At 44.4% G+C, this 26,527-nt stretch overlaps 1 protein-coding gene across 1 annotated transcript; it reads right to left on the reverse strand.

The window, feature by feature from the left end:
- Positions 1-2,647: 2,647 nt before the first annotated feature.
- On the reverse strand, positions 2,648-21,041 carry ACBD3 (acyl-CoA binding domain containing 3). Its single transcript, XM_050315940.1, has 8 exons — positions 20,782-21,041; positions 13,278-13,419; positions 12,134-12,274; positions 11,268-11,426; positions 9,279-9,453; positions 6,586-6,778; positions 5,634-5,918; positions 2,648-4,773 (listed from the first exon to the last, which is right to left on the reverse strand). The coding sequence occupies exons 1-8, from the start codon at positions 21,038-21,040 to the stop codon at positions 4,562-4,564; spliced, it is 1,566 nt and encodes a 521-aa protein (XP_050171897.1). The 5' UTR covers position 21,041; the 3' UTR covers positions 2,648-4,561.
- Positions 21,042-26,527: the final 5,486 nt, after the last annotated feature.

A 26,527-nucleotide genomic window follows, 5' to 3' on the forward strand; every position in this document is an offset into this window, starting at 1 on the left:
AAGACAAAAAAAACAGGGGCCAGGAGAACTTGTTGTAGAGAACCACGCCAACTTGTTTTCCCTCATTCCCTGCAAGATTCTTATTTTTAGGATACCAGATGATAACCTTGCATATGCAGTATCTATACTGCATTGTTGTATCTAATTAATACTAGTCCAAATAGTTTAATATACTTCTTTCAGCCAGTCTTATGTTGTTTCAGCAGAACACCTTTGAAAGGCCTTTGATGTCCAGATGGGAGGTCTCAGATGAGCAGTATTTGGGGAAAGATTTGGGATGTCATTTCATGTTTTGCTTAGTCTTTCAGTACGTAGTGCTGGATGTAGATGTGGGTGTGAGTTTAAAAGTTTTATTTCTTCAAGCAATGGACCCAAAAGCAGGTACTTAACATTTGTAACCTGCCCTGTCAAACTAGCTCTTGGTGCAAGCACAGCTGGCACACCTGAGCCCAGGGCAAGAACGCTGCTCTCACAGAGCATGGGACCAGCATTACCATGGGAACTTGCACATCCCTGTGACAAATAAAGCAGAGACCCAACCCCAAAAGTTTTCCCTTGTGTATGATGCCTCCCTGCACAGAGAGCAGCAATGAAAGCACAGGCAGGCTGGCTGTGGAATCTGAAACTTCCTGGTACAAATGAACTAACAGCAGGAGCTGGCCTTACTGATCTGAAATGTACTTGGGGGGGGAGAGGTGGAACAGGGGAGATCAGAGCAGAAATAGCAGCTTGCAAAAGAGAAACTGTAATTTCCATGAATCCTGGGGGTACATGCACGTTCACTGGGCTCTTGCTCTATCTGGCACCTTTGAGCAGTGCGATGAGGAACGTGCTGGCCAAGTCCCCACAGTGTGTGAATGAGGCAGCCAAACATGGCAGAGGAGCTCAAGGAAGGGCAGGAGCAACAGGGCCCAAATCCAGAGTACAGGAACATGAGTCAAGCAGGTTGGGAGGGATTAAAGATCTAAAGTGGGCTTCTTCCAGCTTCCTCTACAATCTTTTCACTGGGAATGCAGCAGGAGGTGGAAAGAAGAGGATGGGAATCTCAGGATCTCGTGCTAGAGAGCATCAATCTGTCAGAAAGCAGCCTTCTCATTTCTGTTTTGGATTAATAAGGCTAACAACTGCCTGAGCTGCCAGCTTGGAGCTCAGTTGGCACTTGGGTGAAGGGCAACTACTTTGCTTCTTTGTACTTTTAACAGGCCTGTGCAGTCTACTCTTACTCCTCCCAAAGCAACTGCATTAGTAGGAGGTTGAATGGCTGAGCCTGCCCATCACAGTTACCTCAAAGGTTGCATCCAGCTGCTCTAAATCAGTGTCTAGTCCGCGACTTACAAAGCAAAGTACAAGGTAGAAAGTGCCAAAAGCCAAGGGGCGGGAAGGAGAGCAAAGAGCATAGGAGAGGATAATTCCACAGAGCAGCCAAGTGGCTTAATTAGCAAGTTGTTTCAATTGCAACTGCTTAGCCTTCTGGGACAGCAGACAAGGAAGACTGGCCCTTGCTGTGTCCCACACAACTGCCTCGAAGAAACTGCAGAAGTAACATCCATGTTGACGGTGCTTTTGGGAACAACATCATTTCTAACAATGGCTTGTCCCTCGGATTGTTTAGCTTTTCTCAAAGGAGGAGCATATCTGGAACCGAGCTTTGTGAATCTGTTTACGCTGCATCACCTGGAGTTACTGGCAGTTACTCAGTTCATTTCAGAAAGTGTTTACTATAACTCTCTTGTGGACGAGAGCTGCCTTGAGTGAGCTACAAGGAGCACAATGCTTCACTTTTAATTGGAGAAAGGGGAATTTATACATGCATGAGACAGGTAAAAAAGGCCCAACGGGGCAAGGCTTGCTGCTGTAATTACTTTGGTTTTCAATGCAGTTGCACATTTCACATGAAATGAGCTTGTAGCAAACCCAGACTACGGTGCATTGAACTTCCCAGCATCTCGCTACTCACAGCGCAGCACTTGTTTTGTTCTCTCTGAAGAGACTTCTGCTCCTCAGGTGAAATCTGAGAGCACCAGCTCGAGAGGTTGCCATCTACGGGGGCAGATGGGGCCACGGACCAAACTAGTGCACAACCTACGTGCCGCCCTCAGATCTGGGATAAGCTACTTAACAGCAGCAGGTAAGCAGTAAAGGGTGATTTTGGCCAACAGAAACCTTGGAATAACTTGCCTTTTTGCCTCTAGGTCCTTGCTTTTCTTCTTGTTCAGTCTAAACTGAATGGTCCCACCTCTCTCTTGCCCTTTGGGCCAAGGGCTTCTCGGGACAATGCAGGTAGATCCTGCTGCCCTCGGGGTCTGGGTTCACTAAGCCTCGGGGAAAGGCAGGTGCTTTTCTTCATGGCAGAAGAGAGCTTACAGGTTCTAGCTGCCCACATCCAACCCCTTCTGCTACCCATTCAAACACCAAAACGATGATGCAGTTCAAGCTGGGCTCTTCCAGCACTGATAGATGGCCTCATCCAGCGAGCCAGCGACATTCTCGTGCAGAGCCTTTGGCCCGAGCGATTCGGCTGCTGAGACCACAGTGTGAGCACGGTACTGAGCCTTTAAAAATGAGAGGGAAGGTGACAAGCTTATCTTAGCTCAATAGCCATACACAGCAATGCCAAGGTTTGCAAATTAAGAAAAAGCCAACAGCATTACAGATAAATGTATTTTAATTAGGATTAAATACTATCTCAAGGTATCTTGAAATCGCACTTGTACTGTACTAATCAACAGCCAGAGGCAATAAAAAAAAAAGTCTGAAAACGTAAAAGTTCTAACATCCAACACATGACAGTAAGTGCTGCCATTTAAAGCGACAAACACCGCTCCCAAGAACAAATATTCTTAGAGGAAAAAGTTGTAACACTTTTGTATGGACCAAAAAAAATGTAAATTGAAGACCAGAAGAAATATATTAGTGCCTGCCTTTTTAAAAGGTGTTTGTTTTTTTTTTTCTTTTTTTGTGAGTTTTTTTTTTACATTAAATACAGTTTCCTTTAAAAGCAAGGTACTTTCTAAAGTCATGGTTTATATACTGTATGTACACAAGAGCAGAACATTGTACAGTGTTTTTGGATAAAGCAGCACTAACTAGCTATAAGCTGGTATGGTGTTGCTGAACCAAAAGCAAGATGACAAGTTAAGCATTCTAGGAGAAGTATCTCCACAGTTGGTATGAGAAAAGTAAAAGTATCATGTATGTACAAACTGATTATTCAAACAAATCCCGCAAACTCAACGTCATTTGCCGCGAAACTGCACATGCTGCAGCTAATCAATGGAAGTCTTACTGCAAGAGCTGATCTGAGACCCAAAGTAACCATTTCCTTTCAGTAACAAAGTGCATTACCCATGCAGAGAGCACTTGCACAAGTCATTATTGCAACACATCACCCCTGGGCCCCGGGGGGTGTGGATTCTCACTGCAGCCTCAAGCCAAGTAGCCACCTGCGTTTTTTTCACTATACAAAATACAAAATGCCCCAACCAAACCACATGAAATTGAGATTAAAGCTATGTTAAGTATCTGTATGTGCACTCTGCCTTTCTGCTGACAGTTACAAATTAAAGCAGAAAAGTTCACACCCCAGTATCACCAGTTCAGACTAAAATGGAGTGGCAGTGATTTCTGCAATTAGTGCAACATTAACTCCTATACTTTATCAAAGTGACTTACTGCTCCTCAGATGCACAACGTGCTTATTCAGGTCTTACAAAAACAAACCAGAACGTTGTGCAGAAAACTGGTTTCAAGCCTGCAGACTTCTTTTTCTTAAAGTCTACCCCATTAAAAACCCAACAAACTCAGAAATAGTTTGTGCCCTTGGTTCTAAGTCAATTGCATAAAAAAATTTACTTTTTTTATTTTAGGGTTAGCAGTGAGGCAGAGATTAAGGTTCTTCTTGTAACATATACTTTTAATTGTCATTCAGTTTACACCTTCAGAAGAGGTTATTTGCTGTACTCTCAGGATGCTGTTCATCTTTGTCTTAGACACTACACTGGTTTAAAGAACTGAATGTTTCTTTGATGAGGACAGAAGTGAGACAACTTGTTTCTAAACTGCATCAACTTAAAGTTTCAAGTTTTAATGGTGTAAAAAAATCTGACATTCAATTACAGTTAAGAGAAACTTGCTACACAGCAAACTGCATCCAAATCTACCAGTTATTGATGGGACCTTTAAATTAACTGTTAACAAGTTATTCAAAGCATCCAGACCTGGAAACATCAGATCACCCAGCCAGTGAACCAGCAACTCCCTCCCCCTTTTTCATGAGACTTTAACAAATGCAACTGATGTGACCTTAGCACTGGAGCCAATGACTTCCATTGGTTAACTCCAATCCCCAAATAGGTTAGGGAGATCCTGTGTTAAGCCCAATGCAATATGCATTAGTGTCATGGAGCAGGAAGATCCCAGTGTCTACTTGTTAAAAGTTCACACAAACCATACAGATACAGACAGGATAAAACACAGACTCAAAAGGATCCATTATGCTTGAAGAAAATTCCAAATAAAATGACATCTTCTGCACAGCCCAGCCTCAGACACAGCCACACCTTTATCTAGTATAATAAACTCTGTAGTAAACTGTTTTTGACCTCCATAGAGAGTAGGAGTTGTCAAATTTAAGAAGATAAACTCCTCTCCCTGGGTACTGGTGGCTGCCAGCATACACTTCTTCGTGACAGTCTCGTCTGTACACAGGCACTATTTCATCTAGCTGAGGCTTGTTGGCATTCTTTTTGGCTTTTTCTTCACTGCTAGTATTTTCTGCAAGAGAAAAAAAGGGCATCAGTTAACATGGATGGATGCTTTGCGAGAGAAAGTCAGCCTGATCTACAGCGGACAAAACACTCTTTGTTAATTTAGAAATCAGACGGGTCGAAGGGATTCACACTAAGGCCGTGGCTAAAGCACCCAGAAGCAGGAGGAACAGCAAGCATGCTCACTCTATTGTAAATTATACAGCTTGGTACTAAAACTTACCACATCCATCTCCCCAGGACAGCTGGGTCAGTTTGTAAAGATGCCAAGCTCTAGTTTTCAGTAACACATTACCCCACAGTCTGCTACTGATCTGACATACTTACTACTACAGATTACTTAGTGGTAATTCCCAGAAAGCCACTGCTTCCTACATCAGGGCAGCTCCTTCTAAGCAAATCACATGCTCATTGTAAAACACTTTTTGTGACGGTATGCTAGACTCCCCCACAGGCAAAGGCTGTGACCTGTGTCCCAGCCACTGGCAGGAATTGCTCTTTGAAGCTGTTTTGCTGAAGCCTCAAGGAAATTTCCTCCCTAGAAAAATCTCATGAACAGCAAGGCAGGGCTTTTTCTTAAGGTTTTCAGCATGCACATCCACTGTGCTCTATTTTGGCACAGGTTTCAATCTATCTTACTGAGTCGTTGACACAGGAAAAGGATGTCCCCAGACTCAACTCCTTTAACCTATCTCTGATCAAAGGAGGGGACTGAAGGTACTTTCAGAACTGCACTTCCTATTCAAAATTGAAAACACTATTCTAGCTAAACATAAGCCAGGGAAGCCAGGAAATTACACAGGACAATCAGCTGGGGTTTTCCCTTACAGCAAACTCTTGACAGTTTATATAAAGCAGCGTGCTTACCTTCCTCTTCCTCCTCATCATCACTGGACTCGCTGACATGCACACTGACTGCAGTATTAGGGGAGTCTGTCCATTCAAAATACACCCCAAAACCAATGTCATAATTGTCTGTAGCAAACTCCCAAAAGAGGTAAGACCCCTCTTCGTGAGTTGGTACTCTGACTGTAACCACTTCTCCTCGGCCCACTGTGATCACAGAGTCTGCATCCTGACGGATTTTTTCCTTGAAGTCTTTTATCTGGGGTCGTGTCCACATTGATGGGGCAGCTATTACTGGAACAGAATCTGCAGAGATGGGAGGAAATACTCCAGTTAGGGTTTTTTTTTCCGTTATTTATGCTGGATACTTAAGTGTGCCTTGGGAGCACTCGAGGACCACAAGCATCAGAATTGCTTCCAAGTAACTTTTTTTTTAACTGAAGAAGCAGGTTTCAACACTGAAAACGTGTATGAAATGCAGTGCAAATTTAGTTATAAAACTACTAAATGCTACCAGTTCCCCCATCAGTCACATTTAAACCAACAGTGCTCAGACAGAAAAGACTCAAGACAGGTGACAGGTTTATACTGCACAGAACCCTTCACTGAAAGGATCTTAAATCAGTTTTGACCTGAGTTCACATAAGATTGAACATATTTCAGCCCAGAACAGCTTTTGTGCTAGAACTTTTATGCTCCTTTTCTTCAAGTTCAGAGTGAAAGGAGGTTCTGGATCCCATCGGCTTTGCTGAAATGCTTTTGCTGCTTCCTCTTCCCCTCCCTTCCCAAAGCTGAGTTTTTCCAATACAATATTGCTCTGCCTTGAGAGAACGGCAGACCCAGGAATCAAACCTAGCTTTTCCATAGCCCAATGAAGCCAAGCAAAGAGCCGCAGTAACCATGCTTAAGACATCTGAATTGTAAGAAGGGCTTTTGCTATTTATTTTTAATTAAGAAATCCAGCTAGTCCTACCTTTTGGTCCATTTTCCAGTGCTTCTTCCAAAGCCTCTGGATCCAACTCTTTTTCGGGGCTGTCTGCATGTGCACTGGCCTGCCCATTAATAGATGGGGTGTCCCCTGGGGCAGGTGTATTCACCTTGGATGCAGTAGTCAGAGGTGCTCCTGTTGCTGCCACCACTGCCTCCTGCTGCTTTTGTAAGGCTGCCTAAAACGACAAAAATTAAGTTAAGGAAAGCCAAACCCTCACAAGATGTCAGTTTTATACTTTCCAGCAGAGGGTATAAAGACAACTTAAAAGAAAAAAATCTCTCCCTGCACCCCACAAGGGGGCTTGACTCAAAAAAAAAAAAAAATCGAATTAATTAGGGTACACACAATAAGCTCCTGCACGTAACTGTGGAAGTTCTGCATTCCTATAATATATATTCCTAATAATAACAATGAGATTTCGATGAACAAATGAATTACAGGTATCCTGCAGGAGAATGAATACAGTCAAACATCAGTTAAATTTAAAATCGGAGCACTTGTACAGATGCTGCCCAGATCCACAGCAGTTCTGTCCACTGAGAGAAAGTGATGAGAACTCTTCTAAAATCTTATTGCATACAGCCTTTCCAAAACTAACTGCATCACAAGCTGATCTGTGAGCAACCATGGGAGAACAGCACTGTGTAACTGCACCAACATATCCCAATGCAGCTGAGTCACAGGTATCCACACAGAAAGCATTCCTCGGAAGTGTTACGGAAGCTGGCTGAGGCTTCAGGGGAGTCCAAAGCTGAATTAGATAATTTTAGCTCTGTTATATGCTTCTTTTTCATGTCTTCCTCTACACGAGTTGCCCAAGTAGAGATTTGAAAGATCAGCTTCATTGCCTGGCAGGATTATTTTGGAAGCCATTCTAAAGCAAAGGCTATTTTGCCTGGATTTTGGAGGGCGTTAGGTCTTCTGTGCACAGAAGGCAGCCAGCCATGATCTAAAGGAGCAGTGTTCACAGCAGTGGAGAAATTTGGCAGCAGCTTCTCCTACACTTCAGTCTCAAGGGAGTAGCATCAACTACAGAAGACATCAAACCCAAGTCTGATGAAGCTGTAGCTTTTGCTCACCACTGTGACACCAAAGCATTGGTACCAAGGGGTCATTAATCTTCAAGAGCAACTAGAACAGGGCAGAAAGTCTCTGCCTTTTCTATACCACTTGAACTCCATCAAATCATGGCTTAGCTTGGAAGGGAGCTTTAAAGATCATCTAGTTCCAAACAACCTGCTGTGGGAAGGGACACCTTCCACTAGATCAGGCTGCTCAAAGCTCCATCAAACCTGGCCTGCAACAGTTCCAGGGATGGGCCTTCCACAGCTCCTCTGGGCAACTTCTGCCAGTGTCTGACCACCCACACTGTAAAAAGATATAAATTCTTCCTTATGTTCAATCTAGACCTACACTCTCTCAGACCAAAACCTTTGCCCCTTGTCCTGTCACTACAGACCTCGGTAAAAAGGTCTTTTTTCATGTTTCTAATAAGCTCCTTTAGATACTGAAAGCCTGCAATGAGGTTTTCCCAAAGCCTTCCCTTCTCCAGGTTGAACAACCCCAGTTCTCTCACTCTGTCTCCACAGAAGAGGTGCCTCAGAGCATCTTCTTGGCCCTGTTCTTGACCTGCTCCAATAGGTCCATGTTCTTCCTACGTCTGGGACCCCAGAGCTGGATGCAGCACTTCAGGGGGGGTCTCATGCGAGCAGAATAGAGCGGGGAGAATCATCTCCCTCCCTCAGCCTTTTAGCCACACTTGTTTTTATGCATCCCAGGATATGATTGGCTTTCTGGGCTGCAAAAATCCATTGGCAGCTCATATCCAGTGTTTCATTCACCAGCCCATCTCTGCAGGACTGCTCTCAATCCATTCGCTCCCAAGTCTGTACTGATAGGGGAGAGTGCCTTGAACTGGCCCAGGTGCAGAGCCTGGCACTGGCCTTGCTGAACTTCATGAGGTTCACATGGCTTCCTTCTTTCAACATTTCTTTGCTGAGGGCATCAGCCTCAACAAAATGCAAATGACTTAACAGGAAATTAGTTACTGAGTTTTAAGCCCTTAGCTCAAGAATAGACCTCAGGCTGGCAGTTACAGTCAGTCCTCCAACCCAAATCACAAGCGGTTTATTGCAGACAAGCAACTTCATCAGACACTGCTGTCAGACAATAGATGCAGAAGGAGAGAGAAGTCAGTAGAGCTCAAGCTGGCAGGGAGGAGCAATCTCAAACGCAGTAGTGATGCTTCAGTGCTGCATGCTCAGCTGGAAACACAGGCCTGAACAAAGCCTGCTGCTCTGCACAGATTTTCATACCTACAGGGAGAGTCACCTGAGTAGGTCTGTTAACGCTCAGATGCACTGGTATGTACCCCCATTAAATTACACACACACCACCGATGCTGCAGCAGAGCGTTTCACATTTGATCTCCAAGAATAATATTGAACCAAGTCATTAGTAAAGACTGCTTAGAATTTCTTAATTAACAGCTGCTTCAGAAAACTACTCAAAAAGATTAAATAAAGGGGCTTTGGTGTTTGAAGCAGCATTAGTCACTAGCACAGTAGCTCTCCTTGCAGCAATTATCTTTTCAAGGAGATAACAGCAGACAAGGCAACGCCTCCCAGTGACAGCCCGGGACACAAAATCCAAGTTCCTCAGCCGGTCAGCCATACCTGTTGCTGTGCGAGCTGGACTTGGTACAACTGCTGCATGTACTGCTGATAATGCTGTTCCTGGAGCTGCCGAATCAGGATCTGCTGCTGCTCGTAGTTGCCCGGATACTGCTGGGCTGCATATTGCTGGAACTGAATGGCAGTCTGGGAGTTCAGCGCTGCCATTATCTGCTGCCTGGGTTGGTGGGAGGAGAGTACCAGATTACAAGCAGCTGAGGGTATTGGGGAAATCCCTGTACTTAAGTGACTTAAGTGGCCTCAAAGACAGTTCATTCTGGTCCTGCAAAACCCAATTAAAATAAATCTACATAATAGAGCAGTGCCCAGATCTAATGCAAATGTGAATTTTGCCTAAAAAATATGCTGAGAATATACAGCAGGAAGCAACAATTTCTACCCAATGTTTGGAAACATCAGACGGTGTAAAACAACGAGACCTCTTACATAATTCTCAAATCTGTAGTCTGATAAAGAGGCACTGCTACCAAAAAATGCATGGCTAAATTGCTCCACCAAGCAAAGGAAAAAATCCACATGTGGTTCTTCCAGAAAACATGCAGAAACCATCCTTCTAGCAGACCTACAAATATTGATAAGAACAAAACTGCTGCGGTACAGCATGCCAATGCTTTTTGGTAAGTCTAAGAAAAACATACCACATAACTATCTTAATTTCCCCGGTCAGTATGCAAACAAGTATGAAAAACATGACTGACAGTGGACTAACTTAGGAACAAAAAAAAAAAGATGCTGCCAGATGGGGCATCTGCACCTCTAGTAAACTCAATTGCTGAAACTTCAGGAGGAACCAATGGGTTACTTATGTGCAGACTCAGTTTTGATCCTCTCTCCAAAGGACTAATAGAAACTATAGAGTAAATTACTAGTTAGACCCAGGGTTTGTCCCACATTTTACGTCCATCAGTAACCAGCTATCAGTGTTTCAAAGCAAGAAAGAAGTATAACACAAATGCAGAAGTAATTTTTTCCTTCCCACTTGTTTTCTGTCCTAAAGAGCAAGATTTACTATGACCAGTTTAGATACACTTGGTTGGTACTTAAGTATCCACATTCCTCTTCTGTCTGAATTTTTTGTCTCTGTAACCTGCTACAACCACTTAATACACAACTCTTATTCATGTAAAAATCCCTCTTAGCTTCAAGGCATACCACACTTCTCATACTTAGCACTGTGCAACACTTTTTATTGGATCTGTTAATTTATGTCTATGTCTCTTTTACACTCTTCTGGCTTTCACCATGTTAAACAAACAGTAACACTTGTGGATTAATTATTTGCTCCCTTCTCAAAACCACTACATAGCAAGTACAGGATCTACTTCAGAGACACACCCTGCAAAGACATTTTTATTATGGAAAATGACTGCTGACTGATGTGGAACAGCTTTACTACTCCCTGAAATATTAAATGTGCAAAGACAGATCCACGTTTCAGCATCTGCATGTGATGGGAACAATGAAATACAACTAGAGCTTATATTCCAAGTAAACAATTTAATTCAGGCCATGAACAGTGATTAGGTGCATCTGAATGTGCATTCTGTACTCCCCTCATCTGCGGTTATCAGACTTCTAAGGCTCTGTCTTCTGTGACAAGATAAGAAACTTTCGAGGCACAGTTCAAACAACACTTCCAGCTGGACACAGCTCTGCTCAGCTGAGTGCAGCATTAATCACTTAAGAAGCAGAACCACAACTTTTCATGAAGTTCAGCCCTCGAACCCAAAAACCTCCAGAGCTTCTCTTTAAAGCTTCTCTTTAAAGCTTCTCTGGCACTTTCATCTGAGAAAGCTGCATACAATAACACATCAGGATAATTTTTCTCTGCAAACTGTGTCCCTCTTAACTAAGGATGCAAATGTCACTGCCAGGCTCGAGTGCTCTGACCTTTAGCAAACCATTTAAACAGATACAATTGTCTCAAGTGCAAGGCAGTTATTTTAAGTGTTGTTTGCTTCTGCTACTCACTTCTGTTGTTCCATCCGAAGTCGTTCCTCCTCTATTCTCCTCCTCTCCTCTTCTTCCCTTCTCAGTCTTTCCTCCTCTTCTCGCCTACGTTTTTCTTCTTCTTTTTGTAAACGCTCACGCTCCTCCTCTTCACGCCGCCTTCGTTCTTCCTCTTCTCTTCTGCAACATCCACTCAATAAGCTATTTCAGCATTCCTACAGTCCTAGGATGAGTTATTTTCAACATGCTGTAGCCTGCCTTTTGCCTGCTCTATAAGGCTTTTTGTGTGGTATGATCTCCTCCCTCTTAAACTGGCCTGGAGAAGTGTCTTGTTGGACACATGAAGAAAACACATTACTGTACAGTTTCACCGTGCTCAGCAGCATGACAAGTGTAAATCCTGTGTCACAGCTTGATATTCATGCTAACCTGTTACTATGCTATCTGTGGCAGAGGGCAGTAGAAAAAATTGCCTGAAAAACCTTATAAACACATCTTCCAAGCTTTAACATGTGTTCAATAATGATGTGGATACTACAGTTTAACAACCGCATGGTACGTAAGCAATACCAAGACAGCCTTTGTCAAGTTGCTAACCCATACTAGGAGTTTAAAACACCTGACAATTCAGTCCACAGACATTGGGGCAGACATTTTGTGAAGCATCTCTTCTTAAGCAGATGACAGATATTTTAGCTGTCTTCACCTCAGAAACAATCATTCGTTACTGACAAAGTAAAAAAGCTTAAAGAGATCGAATGGCACCATGGCCACCTAAACTTCAAGCATTTATCTTCCTAAGACAACTTCAGCCTAGGCCAGCTGTGATACTCTCCACAGGCCAAGAGTTCACAAAAATCACCAACACCAAAGCATTCAAATGTTACCTTTTCTTTTCTTGTTCTTCTTTTTCTATCTTGTGGGAAGTGACATACGTTGAAAACAAATGGCAGCACCTATGTAGGAGCTTGACAAATTCTGTCATAGCTTTTTGCTTTGACATGTTTCCAAGAGCAGCCCATTCCTTCCTGAGAGAAAGAGAGAAATCACCTGAAATAACACAAGACTCAACTATTTTCAAGTCAGTAGCGAACCTTGAGAACAGAGCAAAGAAAAAAAAACTTGGAAGACGAGGGACCAAACTTGGATCACATGCAGTTTCAGAGAATCAACAACTTTTCCCCTAAGACAGTACTGCCTGCATCAGAAAAACTCTTTCAAACAGACCTAACTCAGTTCTTACATGACATTTCATACATACCATCAACTCTACCTTGAATTCTAAACTTGCAAGCTACAAGTGAACCTGATGTATTTTTTACCCTTCTTCCACTCTAGTTTACGGGAAAAAAATGTATACGTTTTTCTGAACAAACAAATATGGTAACAACTATTGCTTACAGTGCTTCAGTTAGTTAAAGAGCTTGGCTCTTCCTAAGGAAAGCTACATCCATTTGTTCAAAAGCAGTGCACTGGGTCCAGCTCAGAGAAGCCACTGCTGTGTTGCACGTTGCCTTCACACTAGAAATAGCAACAACGAACACGAGGACTGCAGTCTGAACTGCAAGCAATACCAGAGACATACCTGAGACTGCCCAGATCTCATAAAAAATTTACTCAGTGTGAATGCATCAGGTGTCTGATTTCAGAAATTATCTGTGGTATTAGGACAGGCTATGGTGAATGCTTTTACCGCTGGCAAAAGGCTGTAACCTGCTGTAACCCTGGCGTGGAGTTCGGATGAAACATGGGCCTGCACGTTAATGCAGCCTTAAACTGCTATGAGAAACTGGACTGTCTGCACAGCAGCATCTCCTAATGTGGTTGAAAAAAACCCATCTGTTAGTTCCTGTACTGAACTGTGACTCAAGATTTCTAAGATGCATTTGAAGAGGCCACTTGCACTTTCCATTAGCATAGACACACACTGAGATAACGCCCATGCTTGTACTCTTCTTGCAGAAATTGGATGATGTTATCTTCAGACAGGAAATGCAGAGTTAAGACCAACAAAAGCACCAGGCCTTTTACCTTCTATCATTCCCCAGCACATCAAAGAATCCAACTTCAGGGCAAGTGTCAGGGTTGTAAGGTCCCAGCAGAACCTGCTTGTGCAGTGCCACAAGTTTGAGCTTTTCTTCATATGTTGGATGAAAGGCTTTGCCATCTTTTTCTGCAGGAAAAAAAAGAAAATTTCACTGTTATGATTAATTGATTAAACACAGACAGGAAAGAGGATTTTGTATAACCATTACCATAATTTCCTCCATACAAAAAGGATAAGTCAAGTCACAAAAGGTTAGACAAATTAAGACAGTTCTATTCAAATAAAATATAGATCTGTCCAGAAGAAATACATCCATTTCACGTGCTAAAACTTGATTGCGAAATGTTTTTCCTTGTACTATCTATATGTTTTCATCATACTACCTACAGTCAATCTTAGCTAATAAGTTACCACAAATATTTATGTTAATTTGTTGAACATCATACCATATGGATCTACATCTCTGAAGTATTTTAAAACCCCAACTGAATTCAAGTGTGTCTGCCAAGTCTACTCTAGTGTGGATAGGAAGGATTTTCCGCAAAGAAAGATGTGATGTTAACTTCATAGATTGCTCTCCTTTTGCGCTCTTCACGCCAATGAAAGCAGAACAACCAAGACGGAAGGCAAGGAAAACTGCAGAGATGAAAAATTAGAGTTAAGGAGAGTTCTTCCTTGAGGGACTTTGATCGCTGCACTTAGCCAAGGCAGCTGGAATAGCCTGTCATAATGCAAAGTCTTAGAGGTGACTCCATCAGCACCAACACATGCAAAGAGCTCTGCACACAAGAAGGCGGCAACATAAGCCTGAATGTATTCCAGTGGCTCCACAGCAACACCTTCTGAAGCATTCCCGGTTAAATCCCGCTGCACATTTATGGGTAAGAAGATACTGGCATTGATTTAAAATGATATATGAATTAGTCAACTAGGATTTACCTCAGCACATTTAAACTGTCAAAACAAATCACAGAAAACAGGCACCGCCATATGCAACTACACTGCTCATTACGAAAAGACATTTGTCTTGAACAGGAAAACAAATAAATAAGCATCATCTCCTTTTGGAAGGGCTGAAATGAGGAAGCTATTACCAGAGATAAGCAATAGTCACTTCATGACTGCAGCACTCTCCATGTAGTCAGGAGCTGGAGGCTGAGCTGCCACTAGTTTCCAGTTCTCCTTTGGAGCAAGTTGTTTATAGCCCCAAAGTGAACAGTCCACACCTAAAATTTCAGAACTGACACATATTGCAAAACTGCTTGGCTGATGCTTGTGAACAGAGTTATCAACAGGAAAAGAAGCAAATCCTAGAATAAGAGAGGATGGAAAATACCTCTGCTTACAGCTTATCGAGAAACTGAGAGCAAATACCTCTGGAAATCAGAAACAATCCCAGAAGGAAAGTGTGTGCAGGTTACAGCAAGAACCTCTATTTTTGACAGAGAAAGTTCAGTGCGTTACTGGACTTACTCAGTTAAAACATCACAAGGAACCACTACATGTATGCCGTTTGTTTGGGAGCCAGAATCAAATGATTAGGAAGGCAAACAGTTAGTTACTTATTACCCATTCCTAGAGGTCCACATCATTCATGCAGAATCTGAAGTATTCGCTCTTGTCCCAGTGTCCCACAACCTTACAGCAAATATAGCTTCCAGCTTCAAAACCAGAAGCCTTTCTCCACAAAAATATCTATTTCCAAAAATAGATGGAGAGATATCTCCAGTTATATCTGGTGGAGAAGGGGGGATATAAAAACTGAACCAGAGTCTGAACCTTTCACTGGTACGCAGTGAAAGGACAAGAGGCAGCTGACACAAACTGAAATATAGGAAATGCCACTTAAGCATTTTTGTTGGGTTTTTTTGTTTGTTTGGTTAGGGGGGGGGGTATTGTTGGTTTTGTTGGTTTTTTTGTTTTATATTTTGTTTTGATTTTTAACTTTAAGCATTGGAACATACTGTCCAGAGTTTTTGAATCTCCATGACAGGAGATATTCAAGACCCAAACAGAGACAGTCCCATGAAGCCTGATCTGAAACAGGAGGGCTAAACCTGACAATCCCCAGCAGTCCCTTCCCAGCTCAAGTCTGTGATCCTTAAGAGATGCAAATCACCACATGCTGGTAAGCTCTCTCCATGGGTCTCAGGTCTCCTGCTCTCAAGACCTCCCGAGGAGCCCTTTTGGCTTTTCCTCAATTCTTCACACTTCACATTTAACTCAGAATTTACTTATTAGTTTACAAGCACTTTTATTAGACTCAATAACCAGTACGCACTTTGAAATAATACTTTATATCCTGGGGCACTGTGCTAAAAAGCATGTCAATTGACAAGAGCACTAAACTGAAATTTTGCCAGACTTCTGAGCAAATTATGATTCTCAAGGGGGTCCCTACAGCATAGTTTACCTTGAACAACCTGTGTACCTACAGCTGTCTGCCAAAAAACATAGCTATTTGATGTACCAGACCACTGCCTAAGCCAGATAACATCATCAGTATTTGAACTCACTTCTGAAGAGAATTAGAGTGAAAAAACCCCATCGTTTCCCATGCTATGCACTGCACATCTGCATTTTCACAGAACAGACAAGTCAGACCTCATGCCCTAATTACTGAGAGAAGCCAAAATCTGCATTTACAAAGAATGGTGACCCAAGGGAAGAACAACAAACAAGTTAAATAAGAGAGGAAAACAGACAGATGAGAAAAGTATGAGAGGCATTCAGTGACTTGTAGATAATGCAGATTAGAAGCAAATTATCAGAAAAACACTTGGAGCCAGTCAGACAGTGCAGTTGTACACTAGTTATTTTTCAGTTGAATTCTTCAGCATGAACCATGCTGTATAATCATCCCAAAGATTTGCAATTGTTGCTGTTTAACTGAACCAGAGGAGCTGAACTCATCTGCAGAGTCAAATACGCCAAAAAGAGCATTAGTGTGTCCAGACAAGTAGAAGCACCAAATTTATTCAAGCGTCTGTGAATGTACCACTTAAGTAGGCATTACCCACACACCTAACACAGCTGTCAGGAAGCTGAAGCTCTAGGGAACACACTGAGAAATCCAAAGGGTGTGTGTGCACAGCAGTAAAACAGCAACTACATAACGCTCCCTACGATACTGGTATGCCTGACCCAAGAGGGCCTGAGAGAGGCTCAGCCCACAAACACAACAGAAAGATGAAGCTGTTATAGCAATGAGAGGCTGGTAACAGGGGCTTATGTCACTATGTGGACCTGTATTACTGATGTGAATTGACAAAAGCCTGCAAATTTAGCCTCTAAGGAATTTAAGAAATATGCTTAAGAGACTGTATTCTGCAAGACACTGTTACTCCCGTGTAAATTCTGATTTTTTCCCCCTTTGAGAAACATGGCACAACATGCTGCACCTTCCTCTCCAGCTTCACCCACTCTAAACGCCTAATTCCTGTGGGATAGCATTCAGTCAGTTCATCTAGAAGAAGCTAGAAAAGTTGGTGAAATGTGATTTTTCACCTCAGTTCTTAAAAGCTGAAGTCACATATGTTAATTCTATTCACTTGCAAAGTTTTAATGAGTAAGACCAAAACTGAGAAGTGCAAGGACTGAACTGCTCCTGCAGATCCCGGTACACTCTTATGCTCTTAATTCTCCTCTTCTGAAGGTGTTCTGCATCACCAGAAGAATTACCAACCGGCCCTTCCAATTAAATATGATCAAAGCTCAACTTCACAAATGTAGATAAGTTATAGGGGTTTTCATATTCTTGAAAACAAGAGCCTACTTAACTTACGAATTACAATCATGCCATCAAATTAGTGCTCAGAAAAGAGGTCAAACAATTAATTCAGAATGATGTTCTGCTGAGGTTGAAGATGCATTCTTGTTAGGATAAGAGGAAATAACTTGAGCAGTCAAAGAAAATTGGAGTACTTAACATTCCAGGAGAGCTTTTAGATACCAAAATGATATGGTTTGCGTATTATCTACTCAAATGTGCTGCACTGCAAATCACTTTAGACAGTGCATGAACACTTCAGGGACTGTCATATATTGAAGGTTGGGTGCAATGGTATTTCAATGACAGGATGTGGAAAACAACAACACCAGGCTGATACTGGAAGATATTTGCTGGCAGCATTATGCAAGCCACCGTCTCCTACCGCAGGACACAACTTACATCTCAAACAGGCTGCCTTCACTGGCATAGCTCGTACCGGCTCAACAAGCAGAATAAGCCATCAGAGACACTCGTACTCTGCCAGCCGCCCCAGGGCTCACAATTACAGACAGTCCTAGAGACAAAGAAATGTACAGTGACTATAACACGACTGTGTTCTCCACTGTACACTGGATCCAGCACAGGGGAGCAGCTTCTTAATGGCAGCCAAAACGCCAGTCGACCTGCACTAGGCTAGACGGAGCAGTAAGGGAAAGAGTACATACGGGAAAGAAGGCTCTGGTTTCCCACAGAAAAATGGACTGGAACACTATTACCATCTATTTTCTATGCCTCTGTTATTCTGAAAAGCTCTCTTCACAAGCCATTATGAATGCTAAAAAAAGGTAGTGCACATCTCCTGCACAGCCTAAGGCCTGACAGTGGAAGTGACACAGGGTCAAACGTTTTAGATCTGCTTTAGATCTGTCTTTATCGGAGACAGAATAAAGCAGCTCTTGAGTCTCTTCAATATCCTAGCCCAGCTTCGGTTTGCACATTGTTTATATGCACTCCCTTCCTGTCTTGTCTTCTAGCAATTCTGTTCCCTGCAATATGCCACCACAGACAAGAGTTAGCAGTCATTGTAACAGGGAAAATCCGAAGTATTTTGATCACATTCCACTTTTCTAGGAAGAAAGTATATCATGAGTTACAGACAACTCGGTCTGCACACTGAAGCAGAAAGGAAGCCGCTTAACTAGTGATCGCTGCTTACCCTTTGACCTCACACAGGGCTCCTCTGCCATCCCAGCCCAAGCTCCCTCCATCCCAGTCACCATAGTTAAACCAGACACCATCCTTCTCCCAAGCTAATACCGCTCCGAGTCACTTGTTTTTTCCGTGGAAGTTTTTCACAGCCACCTCTATCTCCAAATCAGCACAGTTTTAGAAGAATGGTGACGAACAAGGTCTCAGCTTTGACCTAATAACATCAGGGAATTTTCAGATGCCTCATATGTTGCTGCTTGAAGTACAGGAGGAATCCATATTTGCTCCTTGGCATGCACAAGGCTGCTAAACAAGCGTGCCCACTCCCACAGTTGTTTTGACAGCGGATGCATGAAAATCATTTGGAAATGAGACCAATTATTTTCGGAGCCGTGCAGATATAGAACAAGCTGGCAGAATCAGTAACCCAAGTATTACAAGCTCCTGTAACTCACCATCACATCTATAAATAAAAATCCTCGTGTTATGTCACTTTCAGGAAAAAAGCTACAGATGAAATGACGGACAATGACTTTGCGTGAGTTATTCCAGCCATAAGGATAAAGAAATAAGGTCTTTATTGGAAAGTCTGACAACTCAATACAATGTGGAAAATTCTCCTCTTTTGAGTAAAACCATGAGTTACAAGAAATGCAGAAGGCTAAAAAAGGAGCAGCAGTAAGTCAAAATGTGTTGATATTTAGTTTTGATTAAAAGGACAGCAACAAAAAACCCCACTGCTGAGACAAGACAATGCTAGGAACTGGAACCTACACACAAGTAACACTACACTGACTTTTCACCACCCAAGAGGAGATAAACTTGAGTATAACTTCCATTAAAACATGTGATATAACAGATACAGGTTACTTCTTATCTACATAGCAATAATGTAGATAAACTCATTCACAGAGTAATTTTTACACTGTAAACACAGGTTCCAGTAGAATATTCAAACCCAAGACAGAGTAAGCTGATTGAGACAAGGAACTTGCTGCTGCAGTGATGTTTCTTTCTCCATCATGTTTTAAGAACAAACACTCATTAAACCAAACCAGAATTCTTCTAAGCAACTGGTTTTACAGAATGGAGAAAGAGACAGAAGGTACAATGCTTCCTGATAACCAGTTGTAGCAAATTCTGATACAAAGGAAAAATAAAATTTAAAAAAAAAAAGAAAAGAAAAGAAAAAAAAAATCAAAACTTTAAGATCTCTTATGGGGTTTTATATACAGCTTAAAAAAGTAATATCTCTGTATATTACCACACTAACAAAATGCTTTGTGGAAGGGCATTAGAACAGGGTCAAAGAACCAGGGCTCAAGAAACTGCCTAAAGCCTTACATGCTCCTAACAACTCAACCAATGTGAAGAAAACAGACAACTTTGTCCTTCCAGTAGTCCTTCCACCTGCCAGCAATGCTCGCCCTCAGAAGAAAGAGCCTTCCTGGGAGGTCATCTAACAACTGACTGCCACAAGACTGACCTTTCCACATACAGAGCCGTCTTCCCTTGCGCAGGCATGTCGCTGGACTCCCTGCTCTGTGCTCCACATGAAGCACCAGCTGCCTGAAATCCTCTGGAGCGACACATCACTCAACGTGCTGAACACAGTGCTACAGCAAACACAGCTCTCCTCTAAACCACACAGCTGACTTCCTTCTCCTAAAGAAACCAAGAGTGGCAAGGTACCTCTGGCTTCCTGCAGACGCAAATCTGGCTATGGGGAATCCTAAGGAAAATGCTCCAGGTCTACACCCTGGGTATTTCACTGCTGCCTCATGCAGCTGCCTGCGGGAGTCATGACGGCACACAGAATCAATTAGGTTGGAAAAGACTTCTCAGATCATCGAGTCCCATCTATGGCTGAACACCACCATGTCAACTAGACCACGGCATCAAGTGCCACCTCCAGTCTTTCCTTAAGCACCTCCACGGAAGGTGACTCCACCACCTCCCCGGGCAGTCCATTCCAACGTTTAATCACCCTTTCTGTGAAGAAATTCTTCCTAACGCCCAACCTAAACCTCCCCGGCCACAGCCAAAGACCACGTCCCCCGGTCCTGAAGCAGCAAAGCCAGCCCCGGAGTTGGCATCGTGCGGAGACGGCCCCACACCTCCCGCCAGGATCCGGGCTGCCGGCAGACGCGGCACCGCTCACAGCGAGCGCTCCTCGCCCCCGTCTGAGAGCTCTGCCTTCCCCTGCACCAGCTCCAGCAAGGGCCTCTGGAGCTCCGTTTTCAGGTCGGGCGCTGCAAATCCCCGACAGTGCCAGCCAGCCCCGCGGAGCGGGCACCCCGCGGCCCGGGACAGCCTCTCCCGGCTCTTCTGCCGCCGCCCGCCTCGGCGAGCGTCCCGAGGAACCAGGAAAAGCGTATCCCCAGAGCCGCCTCCGATACCGGGACCCGCTGCTCGCCCCTCGCCCAGCACATCGAGCTGCCCCGGGGCTCCCCCTGTGCCCCGCAGCCCAGCCCGGCCCGGCCGATGCCGCCCGGGGCTGCCCCGGGCCCGGTGGCTGCCCCTGCCCGTGCCGGGGCTGTGTGGGGCCAGGCTGGCGTGGGGCTCACCTTTGAAGAAGCGCAACGCCAGCCCGTACAGCTCCTCCAGCGCGAAGCCCCAGCTCCGCTCCAGGCTCAGCGCCGCCTCCTCGGCCGCCTCGCCGCCGGCCTCCGCCGCGCCGGGAGCACCGGGGCCCGGCCGGCCCCGCCCCGCCGCCGGCTCGCCCTGCGCCGGCCGCGCTTCGCAGGGCGGCACCTCGGCGTTGGGGCTCAGCGTCAGCCCGTCCACCGAGACCTCGAGCCGGTCCGAGCTCAGCACCGCCGCCATCCTCCGCCGCCTCCCGCCCGCCCTCCGCCTCCTGCTCCGCTGCGGCGGCCACGTCCCGACTTCCCGTCCCCTCCGACCCGGATCTTCCGGGACCGCCCACGGCCCCGCCCCGCGTGGGCCGCTCCCGGGGCACGGGATACGCCCGGGCACGGGGCTGGAAGGGAGCTCGTCCCTTCCCTTCGGGGTCACTGCCCTCACCGGCACTTCGGGAGCTGCCGGCACCCAGCCACAGGCCTCCGCCCCCCGCAAGTCCCGGGCGACAGGAGCGTCTGGGGGAGCCGCCGCTGGACACCCTGTCAGCGCTTTTGGGTTGCTTGGTGGAAGGGATAATGGTTTTTCAGCAGCGCTATGTCACAGACTGAAAGTACAGGAAAGACGAGGAGCTACTGGAGAGGGTCCAGTGGTGGGCCACAAAGATGATTAGGGGTCTGCAGCATCTCTCGTGAGGGAGATGGGCCTGTTTAGTCGAGAGAAGACTGAGAGGGGGTCTCGTTAATGCATATAATATCGCAAAGGCAGGTGCCAAGATGGTGGTGCCACACTCCTTTCAGTGGTGCCCAGCGACAGGACAAGGAGACATAACCATAAACTAAAACACAAGAAGTTCCACTTCAACATGAGGAAAAACTTCTTTACATTGAAGGTGGCAGAGCACTGACTGGGACAGGCTGCCCAGGGAGGTTGTGCAGTCTCCCTCTCAGAACCCACCTGGATGAGTGTCACCTGCTCTAGGTCACCCTGCCTTGGCAGGGGGATTGGACTGGATGATCTCTGCAGGTCCCTTCCAACACTAATCGTTCTGTTATTCCGTAATGTCACAAACTGAAACCCATTTGCTCCAGCAAGAGGGTGGTGTGGGGTCTGCTGCTGACCTCTTCCTCCTCTTCCAGGAATCATATTTCAGGCCTCACACGGGAAAGGAAAGAAATGAGCCAGAGAAAGGAAAAAAAGAGCACAAGGCAATTATTTCTCCAAGAGCTGTATCTGCAATTAGCTCACTCCCTTGTGACCATGAAACACCGCTCACAATACTACTATTATAATATGCTTTGTAAGGGGAGTGAGTTGCTCCCCTGCATGGCTGAGGAGGTTTATTCCCAGCACAAGCAATCCTCCTTGCAGGATTTTGAGAGGGACTGCGTTAGCATGGAGTGCTTTTGGTCACGTTTCTCACCCAAACTTGTATGCAGGCTGCACGCCTGGGAAATGGTGCATCCCTGTCTGCTGGTTCATGAAGCCAGTGCAAAGGAAGAGAACAGCACAGCTCTGCAGCCTCCTGAAACTCAGGGGTTTGGGAGTGTGGGAGTCTCTCCTGTCCCCAGGCTTTGCCAAATCCTGTGCCCCTTTCTGAGGTTATCCCCTGAAGTCCATCACATTGCCTAGTTTATCTACCGTTCAGGGTAGATCTGGATCCATCTGTTTCTCCCTCAGGAATGATGAGGAGATTTTATTGTCGCACTTATAAAGTGCTTTGAAGCCTTTGGAAGGTGAAAGGGAGAAGAAATGTAAAGTACTTCATTTACAGTTAGTATTTCTTGAGAGACAGAATGCCACACAGGGCACTGCTGCCCACACATGGGGCAGAATTTGATGCAGGTGATGAGTCACCTAATTCTTTAAAAGAATTTTTGCACCTAGTTGGAAATCCTTTGTAGCTCCTTCACTAGCATTTTTTTCTTATTGAGGATCAAATGTAACACCATATTGTTTGCTTTTTTCCTGCTAAAGACTGGAAAACAAGGATGTACTGTCCTCTTTTGATAGTTGGAGCTCTCCAGAGCACACAGTTCTCTGTACTGACCATTTGGTGCTACCTCATGGACCAGACTAACAGCAGAACAGATGATTTTATCTCCTCATACAAGCCTGCACCCTGCCTTATAAGTCCATCACTTCAGCATCCAAATTCACTTTAACATCTAATAATTCATTTCTAAAATCACTTTTATTGAAATATCTGTTTTCAAAGTTTCATCTGGCACATTTCCTGCTTGTCTCGAGGAGTTAACACTTCATAAATATTTTTTATGGCATAAATTCTACACTTCAATCCAAAGTTCCTGCTTTAAGAAATTCTAAATTCTTTATCCTTAAAATGCATCCTTAGAGTAAAAGAAAGTAAATGTCTTGACTGATCCCTATTGATTTGCAGTGTTTCACCCATATGGAAGAAAGATTTTATATATTGTAACAACCAGAGGTGTTTCTGCCTCATGGTAGGAGACTGGTCTGAAACCAGGCAGCCCTTAGTTTGTGTGTTTGGAGATCAAGCTAAATCCAGGATGCTGACAAGCTGATTTTGGGAATAGTTACAGAAAATTGATTTATCTCCTGACAGGCTGTCTCCCATAGCAAATGTTTGGTATGCTTAGCAAATGTGAGGCTATGCCTCTCTTCTCGTGCCAGCTTTGCTATACTGTGCAAGAGGCATGTGAGCTGGCAGCAGCAGAGCAGGTTCCTTCATGAAGGGAAGCATAAACTCTTGGAAGGATCCCAGATGGAGAGTGTAAGCAAGATGTCTTTGCTTTGTCTCCGGTCAGAGAGCCACCAAGCAGCACAGAGCTGCCCTCAGTGGCTTTCAGCCTGCTTTCCCCATAGCTCAGCTGCTCTGGAGAGCATGGAATGGACACGTTACATTGATGTTCCTCTGTTTCATGGTGCTTCCAAGTTGGATTTATAAATATGGAAGCTTGCTGTTACACTGTGGTGTCAGCAAATGCTGTGATGTGCAACAAGCTGAGTGCCTGATCAGGTGTAGGAAGGGGATTAGCTGTGAGATGATACATTAGAAAGAAATGGAAATTCAAATTTTGAGATGAGTCAGGAAGTCCTGGTCTGTGATAATTTAATAAAAAATTATGACATAATTTTCCAGAATAAAATTTTGCATTTTCAGAGATGGTTATCTGTGTTACAGCATAGAATCCGGGCTCACCTGGCATAAAATAAAAGATTTATCCAAAGCCATGTATCCAGACAGCCATGAGGCTCTGAGCACATTCTCCTCTCTGCTGGAGGTCTGGCTGCCAAGGCTCAGGACCTGCCCATGGTCCCAGGGAGCACTCCCAGGCAGCTTGGTCGGGAGGCCACTGCCAGAACCAACACCGGCTCCCTGGCCCTTGGGAGCTCCTTCAGCTGAAGCTCTTGTCCTTGGCCCTCACCTGATCTTGCACTCCCAGCCCCCTTGGCTCCCTGGCCCTCAGGGAGCAGCTGGCCCTGGCTGTTCCCTGCCATGCAGCCAGTATGATTTCCAACGCCTTCAGTGAATTGCTCATCAATCCTGTAAATGAAGACGTATTTCCCAAATGATTATAACAAGTTCCCAATAATTTATGTATTTGAGAAAGCCCTTAGCTTAATTCACAGATAAGATGGATATGCTAAGTTCAGCCAGTAAATTATTCATCTGTTTCTTGGAACAGCGGGTTCCACGTGGGAAGGGAAACATGGAAGAAATACAAGTCCCAGAGAAGCAGCCTAGTCCAGCAACAGTGCCCTCCAGTAAGAAACTTTATCGAGAATAAATCAACTATTTAATTCGAGATACTGAATGTTTTGACAGTTAAAAATACCAAGCTGCTCACTGCAATTATACAATGAAGCATTAAAGCATTCATAGGGCATTAAACCTCATGTAAACAAACAGCTCTTCCACTCTTCCTGGTGCAAGAGTGAGGATCCTGCCTCTTGCAGGTACCAGACCACCAGCCCTTCCTCCCAGACACCCCTGGGTGAAACCCGTGTGCTTCCTATGGCTTTGGCTGTCCTTTGGAAGAGTCCCACTTACACAGTGGTGTGTCACAGAGGAAGGAGCCCCAGTTTGAAAGATGTGGCCTAACGTGGTATTTGCTACAGCAACGGCTGCTAAATATTTGATTATCTCAAATGAACATCTCTGAGCAGCCGGGTCTGGCACTGTGCTATGGGCTCAGAAACGCAAATCACTCACTGTGGAAATATTGTTATCAGCTTCTCAGGAATGGCTGTGTTAAATAAACTGGGTGTGAACATCACTCCCAGCCCCAGTGCTATTGTACTAGCCCAGAGCTCCCATAGCTGGGAAGGAGTGGAGTGTCTGGAAAGAAAGGCTATGTGTACCTCTGGGAAGGTGACCAGGTTAATGGATGAATTAAAGTCTCCAGCATCTGGCAACTGAATAGCATTTGTGAGTATTAACAGGATTGACCTTTTCCCAGAATATGACAGTTCTGTTCCTCTTCTTATTGTCTTCATTTTCTATTCATGAGAGTTGTACTCGCTGAACAGACCAAGACCAAAAGGAAGAAAGTGTTCAAGTTCTTTTACTTTAATTACAGGCTTCTTCTTTGTCTGTCTGCCTTTCCTTGCAGGACAGATAAAAGCTGTTTGGTTAGGAGCTGATCTGACACTGTAAAACCACCCAGAGAGGCACCGTTACAGTATAGTGGACTCCCAACTCTGCTAGCAACACAAAGGAAAACAAATCTGGTTTGTGCTTATGTCTGATAAAATCTAGCCTAAGAGTATATATAAATATTTTTGTTTTCCCCATATAGTTCTCTTGATCACAGTCATTTCATAGAAATGGATTTTTTTTTTTTTTGGAAGCATGATGGAAAATATCTTTGTCCCAGGACTTACAGTGAATTACAGAATCATCATTATCATCTGCCAGTGTTGCCCATTTTGGCGACTACTCAACCTCATCTACCACCAAGCTGCTTTTTTCGTGTCTACTTGTTGGTTTGCCTTAAGTTTAAGAGCTCATGGTGACCCTAATGTACATGTGACAGACAACAGATGTTCTCTGTAACCTTTCAGATGTTCAGGACATGTTAAAATTCAAGGATCACACTCCAGCCATTCATGTGTGCACAGTAAATTGGGTTTGGACCTATTGGGATTGGCAGGTGTGGAACAACAAAGGCACAACAAGATTCACAAAGAGAAAATTCTCAAAGTCGCTTATATGTCCTTTTTCATTACTACTTGTTTATTCAAACATCTTATGTCTGTGGAGGAAAAAAAGCTAACTCTAGGATTGTACGTTTCTGCTTTTCAGTGAAGCAAGAGAGAACTCTGAATCCAGTTCTGAAGACCTCCACCACAGTCTCCTCTGAATTGAATAGTTTCAGTTTTTCTAGGAACTAATCACAGAATAACAGAATAATTAGGGTTGGAAGGGACCTGTGGAGATCATCCCGTCCCACACCCCTGCCAAGGCAGGGGCACCTACAGGAGGTGACACAGGAACATGTCCAGGCAGGTTTTGAATGTGTCCAGGAGGGAAACTGCACAACCTCCCTGGGCAGCCTTTCCTGGTGCTCTACCACCCTCAATGTAAAGAAGTTCTTCTTCATGGCCAGGTGAACTTCTTGTGTTTTAGTTTATGGCCATTGCTCCTCCACCTGTTGCTGAACACCACTAAAAAGAGTGGCACCTACCTCTTGGCACCTGTCTTTGAGATATTTATATGCTTTAATGAGGTCCCCTCTCAGTCCTGTCTTA

The sequence above is a fragment of the Myiozetetes cayanensis genome, unplaced genomic scaffold (genome assembly GCF_022539395.1).
Source record: "Myiozetetes cayanensis isolate MyiCay16 unplaced genomic scaffold, myiCay2020 scf2-11, whole genome shotgun sequence".
NCBI lineage: Eukaryota > Metazoa > Chordata > Aves > Passeriformes > Tyrannidae > Myiozetetes > Myiozetetes cayanensis.

Coding starts and splice junctions, on each gene's coding strand:
- ACBD3 (XM_050315940.1), bottom strand. CDS start 21,040: ATGGCGGCGGTGCTGAGCTCGGACCGGCTCGAGGTCTCGGTGGACGGG. Junction 11,427..12,133: donor GAAGAACAAGAAAAGAAAAG/GTAACATTTGAA, acceptor TGGATGTTGCAG/AAGAGAAGAGGAAGAACGAA. Junction 6,779..9,278: donor TCCAGCTCGCACAGCAACAG/GTATGGCTGACC, acceptor TTGTCGTTTTAG/GCAGCCTTACAAAAGCAGCA.